Raw genomic sequence first — 15,753 nt, forward strand, 5'->3', positions numbered from 1 at the left:
AGAGGCGACTAAAATGCCGGGAGCAAGGGGCTAGTAACCCCTTCTGTATATATTACTAAATGTAAAAGGATATACTTTCGTTTTTTCTTTTGGGTCACCCCGCCTCGGTGGGATACGGCTGGTGTGTTGGAAAATATATATATATATATATATATATATATATATATATATATATATATATATATATATATATATATATATATATATATATATATATATATATATATATTATGCTACATACCCAAAACCTAATTAAAAGAAAATTATGCATATTTCCAGCGTGTCGCTGCCCTGCTCTGGTCGGGTCAACGCTGAAGTGCTGGTGAACCTCCACCTCAATATCACCACCCATAACCGTGCCCACAACCTCACCAACATCACTATCAAGAGGAAGAAGATCTGCCTCAAAGGTACGTTACTCCTCTCCAGCCTGGAGGCACCTCTGTTCCAGTGGTACCCTCGGTTCTCAGGTAAACTTTGCCTTGTTCCAGTGAGGTTATTGTGATCTGATGAGTCTTTTTCTTGTTCCGTTGAGTGCATGCCTTTTTCCATCGGGTCTAGTTTGTGTTCTTTTGTGTGCATTCCTTGTTCCATTAAAACTGTTCCTTGTTCCATTAAGTCTAATCATTGTTCCATTAAGTATATTCCTTGTTCCATCAAGTACATTCCTTGTTCCCCTAAGTCTATTCATCGTTCCATTAAGTCTGTTCCACAACGTACGGTTGCTCCTCTCCATAACTTCGTATGGTAGAAACCGGTTCTGGATAATATTATCCTGAACCATTAGACTGAACCAAAACTGAAAGAAACAACGAAATGAAAGATTTTATTGATTGTTGTGCGCCTTGAAGTGTTGTGCGCTGGGAGGTGTTGCTGTATGCAGGGAGGGTTTTAGTGTGCGCCTAGATGTGTTGTTGTGCGCTGTAAGACATTGGTGTACACTCGGAAGTGTTGGTGTGCAGTGGAACGTGTTACTGTGCTCAGGGAGGTATTAGTGTGCCCCTGGATGTGTTTTTGTGTTGCCGTACGCTGGGAGTCGTTGCCGTGCGCTGGGAGTCGTTGTCGTGCGCTGGGAGTCGTTACCGTGCGCTGGGAGTCGTTGCCGTGCGCTGGGAGTCGTTGCCGTGCGCTAGTCGTTGCCATGCGCTGGGAGTCGCTGCCGTGCGCTGGGAGTCGCTGCTGTGCGCTGGGAGTCGCTGCCGTGCGCTGGGAGTCGCTGCCGTGCGCTGGGAGTCGCTGCCGTGCGCTGGGAGTCGCTGCCGTGCGCTGGGAGTCGCTGCCGTGATCCGGGAGGGGTTTCCCGGAGAGCGCAAACAAGTTGGGCGAACAGTGCTTCCTGCCACGTCCCGCTAATCCTGTAATTCTGAAGGAATTAACGTCCGCGAACGATAACTTCTTATCACTGTGGCACAGCGAACTGCTGGCTCTAGTGCCACTGTTTTTTTAAGTGGCATCACCTCTGTATTGGCACATTTCCTCGTTGTTTTTTATTTGTTGGTTGGTCTTGTTCTACTGAGATCGTTTAGGTGACATCTTTATACATTTTCTCTTATTTGGTAGCCGTCTGTCATTGTTGTGCTTTTGTTGTTATACTAGTTGTTATAACTGCGTCCTTGTACTCGTTCCAGCTGTGTCCTTTCAGTCGTTCCAGCTGTCCTTGTACTCGTTCCAGCTGTGTCCTTGCACTCGTTCCAGTTGTGTCCCTGCACTCGTTCCAGCAGTCCCCGCGAAGTATATTCCTCGTCGCTATTTGTCCCAAAAGCTTCAGATGCGATTCACCAGCCGTGTACACGTCCAGCACGTCCTCACACCGGGTGTATGTACACGTCCAACACGTCCACACACCGGGTGTATGTACACGTCCAGCACGTCCACACACCGGGTGTATGTGCACGTCCAGCACGTCCACACACCGGGTGTATGTACACGTCCAGCACGTCCACACACCGGTTGTATGTACACGTCCAGCACGTCCACACACCGGGTGTATGTACACGTCCAGCAGGTCCACACACCAGGTGTGTGTACCCAGGCCATGTCTGAGTCGCAGGTTATGTACGACCTCACGTACCAGAGACTATCATGTAGAACGTACTCTTTAACAAACTTTTGCTCTCACTCAATTTTTGGAGCCACATTCGTCGCTATGTCCCCAAGTGGACCATCCAGAAGAACAGTATTTTACTCAGCGCCCGACAGGATGTGCTCATTTGGCGCTCTCTACTTCTTCCACTGTCTCCAGTATTAAATCACATGTGTTATTGACTGAAAAAGCCTGCTGTGAAGGTGAAACGTTTAAGGAAATAAAGATACGCAAGTGCTGCACGTGTCTCATTCATTAGTTGATTCTCTGTGCACTGAAGATTGGATGCGCACACCTTTCCCAGGGCCAGTTGCACCCAGGTGATGCTGTCTCAGCGCTAGCTTCTTTCCTGCTATTTGTGGCGGTATATCATAGTGATTTGCCCTGGGATTTGGCCTTTATCCCTATGTCGAGAATTTTTTAATAACTGGGAGACTTGTAGGACCTTCGATGAAATTTTGGGTCAGTCTTTAAATATCAACCGCTTGGGGATTTCTAAAAGATGCAGGTCATTATACATGATATGCAAGTTTTTTTCTTTTTCCTGAATGTTTAAGCTATTTTTTTTATGGTGTTTACTTTTGTTTTATTTTGTGCGTGTTTGTAAAGTCTTCCTGAATACATGATTGCTATTACATAAAGCGAATAATTTCCTTTTAGGGCGATAGCTTTACAAATTGCATAATTCCTTCGTTCATTGTTCCAACAGTGTCCTTAGGCATATTGTTTCAACCAAGTCTTTACAATTTTTCCATAATTATTTATCCTTATCTAAGTTTACATTGAAGAAATCCCTATTGCTTGCAGTAATTTACACCATTCTTCAGACAGTATAGCATTATGGTTGTTGGGGAAGTTGGTAAGTACATTTTGGTCGCATGAGGCCTGGTATCAGACCGAGCCGCGGGGGCGTTGACCCCCTTAAACCCTCTCCAGGTAAACTCCAGGTAAACATAAGTGATTTATAATGTTAGGTTAGAAGGCGACATTTTGCAACACGCATACAACTGTTGTTGCAGCACAGCACATATACAAGCCTCACATAACAGCATAGATTCAAATAACATTGATTCCGTTCATTGGTTTTTTTTTCTTTACAGTACTTCGCTGTTCATTTGCCTCTGCCTAGTAATGACTAGTAAGCCTGCTGCTCCCTGGAAAAATCATCAAATTCTCTTCTCTTGCAGCCAAGGATTTTTCTCGCGATTGGCGGATGGAGGAACTAGCCTCCACCACTCCTTAATCTGAATGACAGACAGATTTTCCGCTTCATAAAAGATATGTCTGTTCACTGCGCCTGCTTTTCTAAGCCACAGTCCACACTTTTAACATCAACTTCTTATCTATGTTTACATAGTACGTACATAGATACCTAGAGTCACATTTGAAATATTTATAGTTAACACTAAGGACAGAAACATATAAAAAGAAGATATTCGGTAGTTCTGGAGTTAACCCATAGAGGCAATGCAGCCTGAGGAGAAAATCTGCAACAGACAGTTCAGGAAGTTATCCCAGGAACAAGTACACCAAATACAAAACTGGAATGAAAATATAACCGTGCATATTTCTGAATCAAGGAAAGCGGTGAGGAAGCGTAGGCGGGAGGAAAGACGCCAGAGCGAGTCTCCTGATTCTTGGCAGATTAGATACAGATGCGGAACGTGACCCTGGCCCACACTCAGTGTTGGACAGCTAAGCCAGGAGCGGATCCCCGTTTTTGTGGTGGGTGGAAGGGATTGAGATCCAATCCAGAGGATCCGATAACAAGACGATGCCTTTTCCTATATTTCTTTCGTTGGAATGTCTTGATTTATTTTTCTAAGTGGGTGCATTATTCACCTTTAAGACAAAAAAAAAAAAAAAAAAAAAAAAGCGTACCGCGACCAAAACTGAAACTTTCTTGCATGAGCTTTCAAGACTTTTCTGAACTTTTTCCTGAATTAACGTGGATGCGACTTCAAAAGTTTTCATCTACGTTTTCTTCACACAACTACAGTGAGTCACCTGTTAATGCTTTTACAACTGCAAAATCCTCTTCATCCGAGGAGCACTCTGGTCGGGTCCTTATTAAGGTACGGCACTCATGAGTCCGATAATACCCAGTGCAGCTCTGGGCCTCTGGCCATGTGTATATGGCGTGAACCCCAAACCCTGTGAAGCATTCATTCTTGGGCTTGTAAGTTTTGCTAAAGTCTGAGTTTAAAATTCCGAAGTTTTTTTTTTACAAATGAAGAGGAGAGGTGTAAGTAAGCAAGACAAATTACTGAAAACATTTCCTTTATTCCCCAGTATTTTCATCTTTGAAAATACTCATGCTTTTCCTATAGCCTTTGGATTTGTGGTACACTAATACAGCAATTCTCCCGAGATTAGCTGATTTAGCACTCAAAACTTTACATTTATTTGAAGGGCTATTCTCGAGGGGAATGGGGTACAGAAGTATATACGATTTTTAATTCTAGTGACTATGATTGTGCTTCACCGTGTTACCAGTTCGTAAATTCTTTATTTACTTTCTTCTTCTGGCACCTACTACCCACGCTGTTCTTCCTGTTAACTCTATCATTTTCTTTCTTTTACTCTCCTGTTGTTAGCTGTCTCGTAGCTCCTGTGAGGTACGAGTAATAACCTCCAATTTTCTTCACCCAGAAGAGTTCGCCCCGAGGAATGAGTCGATCTACCTGCGTCCAGAGTGGATGTCCACATCGCTGGGGACACTGTACGTGGCCATGGGCGCCGCCTGCACCTTCACCGTGCTTGTCATCACCGTCGCCTCCGTGCTCTACCTCAGAGTCAAGCGCACCAGAAATCAGTGAGTAGTAAGCTTCTCTTCTAGTACGAACATTTCTCATTCCAGGTGGCATCCCATACTATGTACTCCTAGAGTCCTAGACCATGATGGAACACAGGTATGAAAACGAGGATGTATTTGATGACTGAAACACATTTGCAACACCTGGATTTCTTTATTTACGAAGACGTTTTGCCCACCAGTGGCTATATCAATTTAATACAGAGATTAAACTTCAGGCAGTGGACGAAGTGGAGAGGTAATTTAAGTTTTCAACCCCTGAGTTTTGATGAGGTATTAAAAGGTCTAAACACCTCTAAATTACCGCTATACTTCTACTGTCTCCCCTTTAAAATCTCTGTATTGGATTGAAAAAGACACTGGTAAGCGCCTTCATAAAGAAAGATACCCAGGTGTTGCACGTGTCGTATACATCCACTTCTTGGTATTGTATACCATTAATGTAAAGATAATTTTTAATAATTTTCTAGATGACGAAGACGCACGAAACACCTTAAACCTTTACTTTGACTTTATTTCAATAAAGGCTTGCGCTGTTTCATGTGTCATCTGTTAGTTAGATCGTTGCCTCTTACAATCGAAGTTTAGGTATACAGATGTGGGGAGGCCACCGGGACTCACAGTTTAGCTCTGATGCCTTTTATTTGGTTTATTTAAACCCATGTTGGTCATGTAGCGGATGGCGTGATGGGATTCGATCCTCCGTCCGCTAACAACGAGATACACACGCCTCCACATACTAGCTCTCAGTGCTCTTATAATCACTAAAGTACCAGTGGGGTCCTGGATGAACTGTTAGGACAAGCTGTTAATGTGGTTTACCGATGCCATAGCAGGGTCATGAGATCCTTCACCAGGGATGTCCTAGAGGGGCTGCATGAACGGTCCCTGGGATACAATTTATCAATTCTTAAAAAATTACATATAGATAAATTACGAAATATTAGTTTCCGATCGTGCAGAAAGTCGAACCTCACTTGAAATTGCTCATAAATAAAATCCTGAAGCAGTAGTCTCACTGGAGTGTTTGTCTTTCTGTTAAGACTAAGTCATTCACATGTTTTGTTAACTTCAGTTAAATGAATTTATTTTTCTGTGTACACTTATGAATACTATATTTTTTTTCTTTTTACTAGAGTACTTTGCTTATTTCTACAAACCTTCAATAAAATGTAAATTCAAAATATTTTGGATGTTAATTCAATCCTTTTTCAATCAGTTTTTTTGAGATGGGGTGCGTGAGTTGGGATAAATTTGGTATGGGGGAGCACAAGTTTAAGGTTAAACATCCCTGTTCTGCACTCCAGCCAGAGATAATACTTAACCATACCACAGGCGGGGACAGAACCCGCCAGTCTGATCGCGGATTCTATTCCCACCCGTTGTATGGTTTGTTTGCAATCGTGCCATTATGATATCGTGAGTCAAGATATAATACTTGTTTTGTTGTGTATAGGCCTAGTGTGTGAGTGAGCAGAACATCAGTTTGGGATCAGTGCTCTCTAAATTCTTTCCCTGATTTTACACTCTTCAAGAATTTTCTTTTTGTAGTTTAAGTTTGCCTTGATATACCTTGACTCGTGCCTGGGGCAGGGCATCGCTCACCTGCAGGTACTACAGTGGACCTGGCTACGTGGGCGACACCAGCGCTGCTACTACAGGAGGCAGTGGCCGCGGTGGCACCTCCCTGAGAAGCAACTCTTACGCCACCATCGCCTCCTTCAAGAAGGTTCCCATTCTCACCCACGAGGTAAATCCTGCCTGCCTGCGTTTTTACAAATGATGGATCATATTGTTGATCTAGTTTTTATTCCTCGTTCCGTGAGAACTATAACTTACACATGTTTCTAGTTAAATTCAGTTCATACTACTAATAATAATAGCTTGTGGTAAATATGTTTAAGCCACTGCAAAGTGCGACATTTATGTAAAATGCATTATAATGAGTATTGTGTAAATATTAGCTGACTTTTGCTCCCAAATTTTAACACGCCTACCTGCGGTCAGAAAAAGAGGAAAGCCAAGGTAATACTGTTTTGTGTACTCAGGAGTCTTCTCTAGCACCACCAACACTTACTCGAGCGCCACCAACACCTGCTCAAACATCAATACCTGCTCGAGCACCACCAACACCTGTTCTAGCACCACCAACACCTGCTCTAACGCTATTAACACCAGGTCGAGCACCTCTAGCTCTAGTTCAAGTAGCACCAACACCTTTAGCACCACCAACGCTTGTTCCAACACCTGTAGCACCACCAAGATCTCCAGCATCACCAATATTTTATCTTCTACCACCAGCATCTATATTGTTTTTCCCCTCTAGGGTAAATGTGCTTACACTGACGTTTAATTTTGAGACTCTGACAGCGGGTTTAAACCCCACCCGTGGTAGGGTTTAATTTCTTGATTTGCAGCCCGTCCTCTTAACGTGTTTGGGTAACACCCTCAGCTCGAGCTCTGGCTTCTCTAACACCCAGCTAAAGCTGGAAGACTTCTCTAGGACGATTAAGATATCGTCTAGTATTGCACTATGGGTTCAGTAGCTAAGGCTACTTTTAGGGTTTCGTTACAACAGGGCTGGAGATACTAGTTCTGTAAGTATCATTTCAAGGTAACTCTGTCACACACGTGAGAAATGGGATAGAGGAAGAAAGGGGGGAAGGAAAAAGGCAGCAGTAGCTGTTGTAACACCATTATATTACCAACAGCAGCAGAAGCAGCACAACATAACAGACCACCTCCTCAAACACCTTAGTCCCAGCTGAGCAGGACCCAAAATATTCACTGAGGGATGCGCTGGTAGCGTCTTGCCCTCAGGCAGTGATAATAGTGGATGTTGATGGACGCAAGCATTAGTCTTGCCAGTATAAGCATCCCCACACAAGACCGGTTACTCGCCCATTGTCCGTGCCCATAAATTATGCCTCACAAAATGCTAGCCATCGCTTGTCAGACATGAATCCACTAGCGTGTTTCCTTCCCTTCTATGGCTGACCGTCGGCTCCTACGCATCTCCTTCACGGCTCGTTATCCACGTTGTATATGTACTTAATCCGGTGAATTTTATGACCGTACAGCATCCGTAGCTCTTATTCTTTCCTATTTTTTTTTTCTGCATAAATAGTATCCTGAGAAATTTGTATACAAAATTACAGCCAAACTCGAAATACATATCAAATTTGCCCGAAATGTTCAGCATAGCAAGGGGCTTTCTATATAGTATGTCACTGATGTCAGCTAGGAGTAGTAAATAAAGATATTAAATCAAACTCAAATCCATACCTGGGATTATAACTCTAACACCATCCAGACACAAAGTTTGACCGATAACCTTAAGACAATTAGCGAGTATCAGGCCTATTATTACCGACCGATATATTATTATTATTATTATAATCAAGGGGGAAGCACTAAACCCGTAGGATTATACAGCGCCTATGGGGGGATGGAAGGCATTCAGGCTTAATTCAGGGAACTGGAGCACAGATCCAAATCTTTCAGTGGGCTGCAGAAAACAATATGAAGTTCAACGATGAGAAATTTCAATTACTCAGATATGGTAAACATGAGGAAATTAAATCTTCATCAGAGTACAAAACAAATTCTGGCCACAAAATAGAGCGAAACACCAACGTCAAAGACCTGGGAGTGATCATGTCGGAGGATCTCACCTTCAAGGACCATAACATTGTATCAATCGCATCTGCTAGAAAAATGACAGGATGGATAATGAGAACCTTCAAAACTAGGGAGGCCAAGCCCATGATGACACTCTTCAGGTCACTTGTTCTATCTAGGCTGGAATATTGCTGCACACTAACAGCACCTTTCAAGGCAGGTGAAATTGCCGACCTAGAAAATGTACAGAGAACTTTCACGGCGCGCATAACGGAGATAAAACACCTCAATTATTGGGAGCGCTTGAGGTTCCTAAACCTGTATTCCCTGGAACGCAGGAGGGAGAGATACATGATTATATACACCTGGAAAATCCTAGAGGGACTAGTACCGAACTTGCACACGAAAATCACCCACTACGAAAGCAAAAGACTTGGCAGACGATGCACCATCCCCCCAATGAAAAGCAGGGGTGTCACTAGCACGTTAAGAGACCATACAATAAGTGTCAGGGGCCCGAGACTGTTCAACTGCCTCCCAGCACACATAAGGGGGATTACCAACAGACCCCTGGCAGTCTTCAAGCTGGCACTGGACAAGCACCTAAAGTCAGTTCCGGATCAGCCGGGCTGTGGCTCGTATGTTGGTTTGCGTGCAGCCAGCAGCAACAGCCTGGTTGATCAGGCTCTGATCCACCAGGAGGCCTGGTCTCAGACCGGGCCGCGGGGGCGTTGACCCCCGGAACTCTCTCCAGGTAAACTCCAGGAGCACAGATCCAATTCCCTAGATCAAGAGCCCCTCACCAGCGTCAAGGAGCCTTCCTTGAGGGGTCCGACCGATATAATCTGTAGAAAAGTCGTCCAGAATGTCTCCATACTCTCTCTTCTTGTCAGATTCTTGTATATATTAGGGTGAATTGTTATACGTATGTTTCATTCTTGGCCGCGATAACGATATTAGCTGAATACAATTCACATGTAACCTTGTGCACCTTGGCCATAATCATAAGTAATAATAATAATAATAATAATAATAATAATAATAATAATAATAATAATAATAATAATATCTTTATTTCTACAAGTACGTGTACAAGATATACAGGTCTAGCTGACATTAATGACATACTACTATGTAGAAAGCCCCTTGTTATGCAGATTAGGTCAGTTTTGTCCCAGGATGCGACCCACACCAGTCAACTAACTCCCTGGTACCCATTTTACTGATGGGGAACATACACAACCGGTGTAAGGAACCGCGCCCAATGTTTCTACCCTCGACGGGAATCGAACCGGGACCCCTCGACGTGTGAAGCAAGAGCTTTAGTCACCAAGCCACGGGCCGCCAGTAATTGTAGATTCTAACTTAGAGTGACAGCTTGAGGCTGAGTGGAACGACATCGAAAGTTCAGCTGATATCAAGCTGCCGGATCAGTGCCAGCTCCTTGGATCAGTGCCACTATAACAATAACTGCTACATACATCAGCCTCTGATACAGTTGTGATGTTATCGAGGATAACTTGTACAAATGATGGCATTTGTGAATGTCTTGGACCCTTTTGTCCTCCCAGTGGCATGTTTTTGTAATATTTTCTGATTATAAGGTCCCTGTACACATAGTCTCTCTCCCTGGTTGCTATAAAGTGCAATAAAGTACATTTTTCTCCCCAAGCCACTCATTGTTATTAAACCACAGAAAACCTCCATGGGTTACCTTGATACCCATCTCTGGTGCCTTTGCATTCATTTATGTATAAATACATATATATTTTTTGTGGTGTTTATGCAGGATCGAGTTAGTAAGTAAGTTTATTCAGGTATACACAAATACAGTTACATAGATTATCATACATAACAGCACGTGTAAAGAACCTGGGATAACCCAAAAAAAGTCGAGTGACTTATTTCCATTAGGGTCCTTTTACCTTATTTTTATAATATAAAGGTTATAATATCTTATTATCATTCAGTAATGAAGATAACATCTTATCATACTAAAAAGACTATCTACTACACGAGAGTCATTAAGACTATCTACAATAAGAGGGTCATTACCATGAATAAGGTAAAATTACATGTGTGTTAGCTAAAAAATAAAAAATCATTCCCCTCCTTTTCTGTAGCTACATTCATCAGACACCTTTTGGCTGTCTTCTTGAACTGGTTCATGCTATGACTGGCTTTGACATATGCGGGCAGTCTGTTCCATTCCTTTATTGCTGTACAATAAAAGGTGATTGAAGCCTGGCCAATGACTGTGGGTACTACAAAGTTGTGCTCTCTCCCCCTAGAACTATGATTGCTTTGGTTCTCAACCTTGACAAAATTGGCAGCAAGATATTCTAGACACTGTTTGTGACAATTTTATAAACATGATTAAGCTTCAGTTTTACTCTGTCTTCAACATTCAGCATATCCAACTGCTGTAATTCATCCTGGCCTACATGTGCTCTTGGTCCCAGCCCCAGGATGAATCTTACAATTTTGTTCTGGGTGATTTGCAGTCTACTAGTTTTTTGGTCAAGGCAGAGTACCATGAAGAGCAAGCGTAATCCATATGGCATTGTATAAGGGCTAGACATAGGGTCCTGCGAGCCTCAGTAGGTATAGACACTGTGCTTGTCTATACAGGAACTTCAGTCTGGCATTCACTTTCTTTACTACACTGTAACCTATCAATTCTCCTGACATGCATGGGGTCAAAGGGGATTCCCAGATATTTTACTGAGGAAACCAAAGTGATGGGCTCCCCATTACACTGGATTAGATTTCCAGTAATGTATATATTTAGATGTTTCATTATATACATTTAGTGAAGCCTGGAGCTGGTACACTTGTTCCAAAGTGTACCTACATAAATTTATTTATACTTTCTTATTCCTCTGACTAAACAAATGATACACAGTCCAAAAATTCAGAGCCAGTCTAGTAGCCACATTTATTTCATAAAAAGTTTATGCAATGAATATTAGTTTGCATGTTTACCTGCTCATTAAACATACCTGGAGAGAGATTTACCTGGAGAGAGTTCCGGGGGTCAACGCCCCCGCGGCCCGGTCTGAGACCAGGCCTCCTGGTGGATCAGAGCCTGATCAACCAGGCTGTTGCTGCTGGCTGCACGCAAACCAACATACGAGCCACAGCCCGGCTGATCCGGAACTGACTTTAGGTGCTTGTCCAGTGCCAGCTTGAAGACTGCCAGGGGTCTGTTGGTAATCCCCCTTATGTGTGCTGGGAGGCAGTTGAACAGTCTCGGGCCCCTGACACTTATTGTATGGTCTCTTAACGTGCTAGTGACACCCCTGCTTTTCATTGGGGGGATGGTGCATCGTCTGCACAATGTATATATACACTGTGAAATACACTTTACTGTATATGCTCAATAATAACCCAGATTGAGACAAACTCAGAAATTTAATTGGTCTGTATATTTTGACCTCCCCCTCTGGAGTCCTCTTCATCAGATACACAAGTGTTCATTACACTTTCTTTAGTTAGTGATATATATATATATATATATATATATATATATATATATATATATATATATATATATATATATATATATATATATATATATATATATATATATATATATATCACTAACAACACAGCACTTGATCAATACCACTCATTTTGTTGTTACATTAATATATATATATATATATATATATATATATATATATATATATATATATATATATATATATATATATATATATATATATATATATATATATATGTATGTATATATATATATATATATATATATATATATAGATATATATATATATATATATATATATATATATATATATATATATATATATATATATATATATATATATGCATCTGTATAGATGTATACAGATGCACAACCCTCAGTGAACATAGATACACCTCTCACTGTAAACTTTTAAGCCATTTTGCAACTCAAACTTCTAACACATTACACTGTTGGTGTTTCTGGCTTGCACGATATTATGTAGACTTACATCTTGTGTTTAGTACTGAATATTCCTTGGATATTACACACAACACAGTAGATGTATTAGTTTGTGTTACTTGTACATGTAATATTTGCACAGTACTTACGTTCACATAGGCCTTTCTAAATGTTTGTCACCTCCTTGGTAAACTTCCTGATATGTATTTAAGGATCTTATATTATTTATGGGGATGCAATAAACCCTTAGTGGTCATACAGCACCTGGGGAATGAGATGAAGCAATCAGATTTTATCAGATGAAGTGAAGAATAGCAGTTATATGACTTCATTAATAGTACTACACTCAGAATGCAACTGAATTCCAGACTTTGATGCTCATTGCTGGACATAACAGCCGAGTTTACCAGTTGATATATTGATAAATGAAAACAGACAGTTGCATGATGGCAATATTACAGTGTTGTAACTTGCAGGTGTGTGCGCTGAGTGGAGGCGGGGAGTCGCTGCACTATGCCTCATCACCACTGTCACAAGTGTACTCTCAGCCGTACTCTCCGGCACACTCCCTCCCAGCCTCCAGGCATTCTCATGCCTCCTGTTGTGCCTCCTCACTACACTCCCAGGTGAGAGACCTCCCTCCCAACCAGTACAATATTCATAGAGAATAACTAGTATCGTAGGGGTCATAAAGTGCCCGAGGAATGGGCATTAATCAGGTTGGTTGAAATTATAGTAAGTCACTAAATACCGACTGAAAGGAAATGGACATGCATACATTTACCTAGGACACTTTTATTGAAAACTTTAAGGTTCTAGTACATTGACTACTTCAAAAACATAAATGTATTTGAAATGATCATATCCGAGTCCTGTGTTATAATTTTATTCATTAGTATCCATTTTATACGTATTTGAAATTATCATATCTGAGGCCTATGTTATAATTTTATTCATTAGTATCCATTTCCCCCTCTAATCAAGATTGGTCCAAGGGAGGAGGAGGACAGCACCAACACTTGCTGCTGTTGCTACCAAGATATCTCTTAATACTTCTACTGATGAAATTTAAAGGGATGAATTCTATGCATTGCAGTAGACCCTTGTGTAAGATGGTACTGTAGTTACATTTCTGAAAATGGCATCTAACACAAAAAAAGTGCTAAACAAATTGAAGAACATACGCAAAAATAGGGTTACCTTCTTGGAATCCCAAGAAATGCCAAAGAAAAATTTAATTTCATAAAAATTATTGAAGTTATTAACATTTTACACAATAAATGGCATCGCTCGTTGATCTAGAAACATACATTATAACCCAAATCTTAATAAAATCCTAGCCATTACATTAACTCACTGATTGCAGCCTGGGGAAGCTGGCATTTGACTCTGGTGTTTGACACAGTATTTTTGTCTATTTCTTGCCATCCAAACTTTACAGGTGCACTCCATCCAGAGAAAAAGAAAAAGGCTAATATGCTGTCAGTAACTATTATAAATATTGTGCACAAACTTATCATATAAGATTTGCAAAAAAAAGAGTAACAAGAAAGATTTTTACCCTAGCTTCAATTCTTTTTTTTTTTTGTTGAAGTGTTAATGTTATTATTTAGCTCAATTGAGAAGTAGATGGCTGTGAGTTGTCTTGGTTTATTAGTTGACACCACTTGGACATCTCATCATACAATTTTCTTATTTATATTAATGGTAAGGAAGAAATTTGATACTAGCTTTCAGTTTCTTGTTCTCCTGCTTGTTGATTAAGTGGTATTTGGAGATGGTTATGAAACTACTGAACAGTAGACAGCTGTGAGTCATTCATTTCTGTTTATCAACTGATGCTACTCATACATATCATCAGCTAGTGCCATCGCACAATTCACTGTACAATTTTCTTGTTTATAGTAATGACAAGGAAGAAATTTGATCCTACCTGAAATTTCTTGTTTTCCTTCTTGTTGACAAATTATTTAGGTGTTTGTGACTTCTGAGCAGTAGACAGCTATGCATTGTTTGTTTATGCTTTATAAACCACGGCATCATATACAGGTCAGCCATCACTAATCTGGCATCATTAGGACCTGTAGTGTGCCGGATTAGTGAGTTTGCCGGATTACAGAGTGGTTAAGTTAGAATACACTTAACCTATCAATAGAGACTTTTCCTGCTACATCTTCCTCATTTTCATCATTGCTTTCTCCTCCACTGGCTTGCTGCTGTGGATTTACAACCATCTACACAATTTCTGAGTCAGTATAATGATGAAATTTGAGTCAGTATAATTATGAAATTTGAAATTATGCTAGCCGAAATTAGTGCCGGATTACTGATGGAACTGGATAACTGATTGCCGGATTAGTGATGGCCGACCTGTATAAGTTTTACGGCATCCTATACAAATTTATGCTGCAATTTCTCAACTGCTTTATCACAAACATACTGTATAAATACATCGTATACTACAGGTCTACTATACCAAAATTAATTATGGTAATACAGTTTTTCTATATCTCATTTAGAATAGTCAGAAAAGAACACAAAAATTTCACATTGAAATGCGAAATAGTTTAGTTAATGTTATGGGGGCGTACTAAACTCTACAGGATTATAAAGCTCCTAATTAATGAGTTATATTGAGAATTGATCCAAGGATGGAGAGGCCAACTTCAGTTCCTTGAATCAAGAACCCTTGAACTACAGCAAAATGAATTTAAGAATATTACTGTATTTTCTAGGCATCTTGGCGAGACCCTCGCAACATGGACCCCAGCGAGAAAGTGCGGCAACTGGCGATAGACAGATGGAAGGTCGGAGTCCCACCCCTCAGTATATTTTGATAAAATACGCTACTTTCTGTGTGTATATCTATACAGGTTGGCCATCACTAATCCAGCATCATTGGGACCTGTAGTGTGTTGGATTAGTAAGTTTGCCGGATTACAGAATGGTTAGGTTAGAATACACTTAATTAACCTACAAATAGAGAGAGGTGTTCTGTTACATTTTCCACATTTTCATCACTGCTTTCTCCTCCACTGGCTTGCAGCTGTGGATTTACAACTATCCGCACAACTTCTGAGTCAGTATAATGATGAAATTTGAAATTATGCTTGCCGAAATTAGGGCTGGATTACTGATGGAACCGGATAACTGATTGTCGGATTAGTGATGGCCGACCTGTATTAACCCTTTGACTGTCGCAACCCCCAATCCTGAGGTGTCTCCTGGTGTCGCAAAATTTAAAAAAAAAAAAATATTTTTTCTTATGAAATGATAGAAAATCTTTTC

General features: G+C 40.9%; 1 protein-coding gene across 4 annotated transcripts in view; it reads left to right on the forward strand.

Moving 5' to 3' along the window:
• The first annotated feature begins 282 nt into the window (after positions 1–282).
• The window catches only part of LOC128686666 (tyrosine-protein kinase RYK), a 32,052-nt gene continuing 16,581 nt past the window's right edge, over positions 283–15,753 (forward strand). Inside the window, exons 1-6 of one of the 4 annotated variants that reach the window (XM_053773677.2) lie at positions 283–410; positions 4,736–4,898; positions 6,492–6,648; positions 6,906–6,923; positions 12,942–13,091; positions 15,201–15,272. In XM_053773677.2, coding sequence (XP_053629652.2) covers positions 4,783–4,898; positions 6,492–6,648; positions 6,906–6,923; positions 12,942–13,091; positions 15,201–15,272 — 513 coding nt within the window. In that variant the 5' untranslated portion in view covers positions 283–410; positions 4,736–4,782. The remainder of the gene's footprint in view (positions 411–4,735; positions 4,899–6,491; positions 6,649–6,905; positions 6,924–12,941; positions 13,092–15,200; positions 15,273–15,753) is intronic. The other 3 variants (XM_053773680.2, XM_053773678.2, XM_053773679.2) reach the window with 3 other exon arrangements.

This window comes from Cherax quadricarinatus, chromosome 12 (assembly GCF_038502225.1).
Source record: "Cherax quadricarinatus isolate ZL_2023a chromosome 12, ASM3850222v1, whole genome shotgun sequence".
Classification (NCBI taxonomy): Eukaryota; Metazoa; Arthropoda; class Malacostraca; order Decapoda; family Parastacidae; genus Cherax; species Cherax quadricarinatus.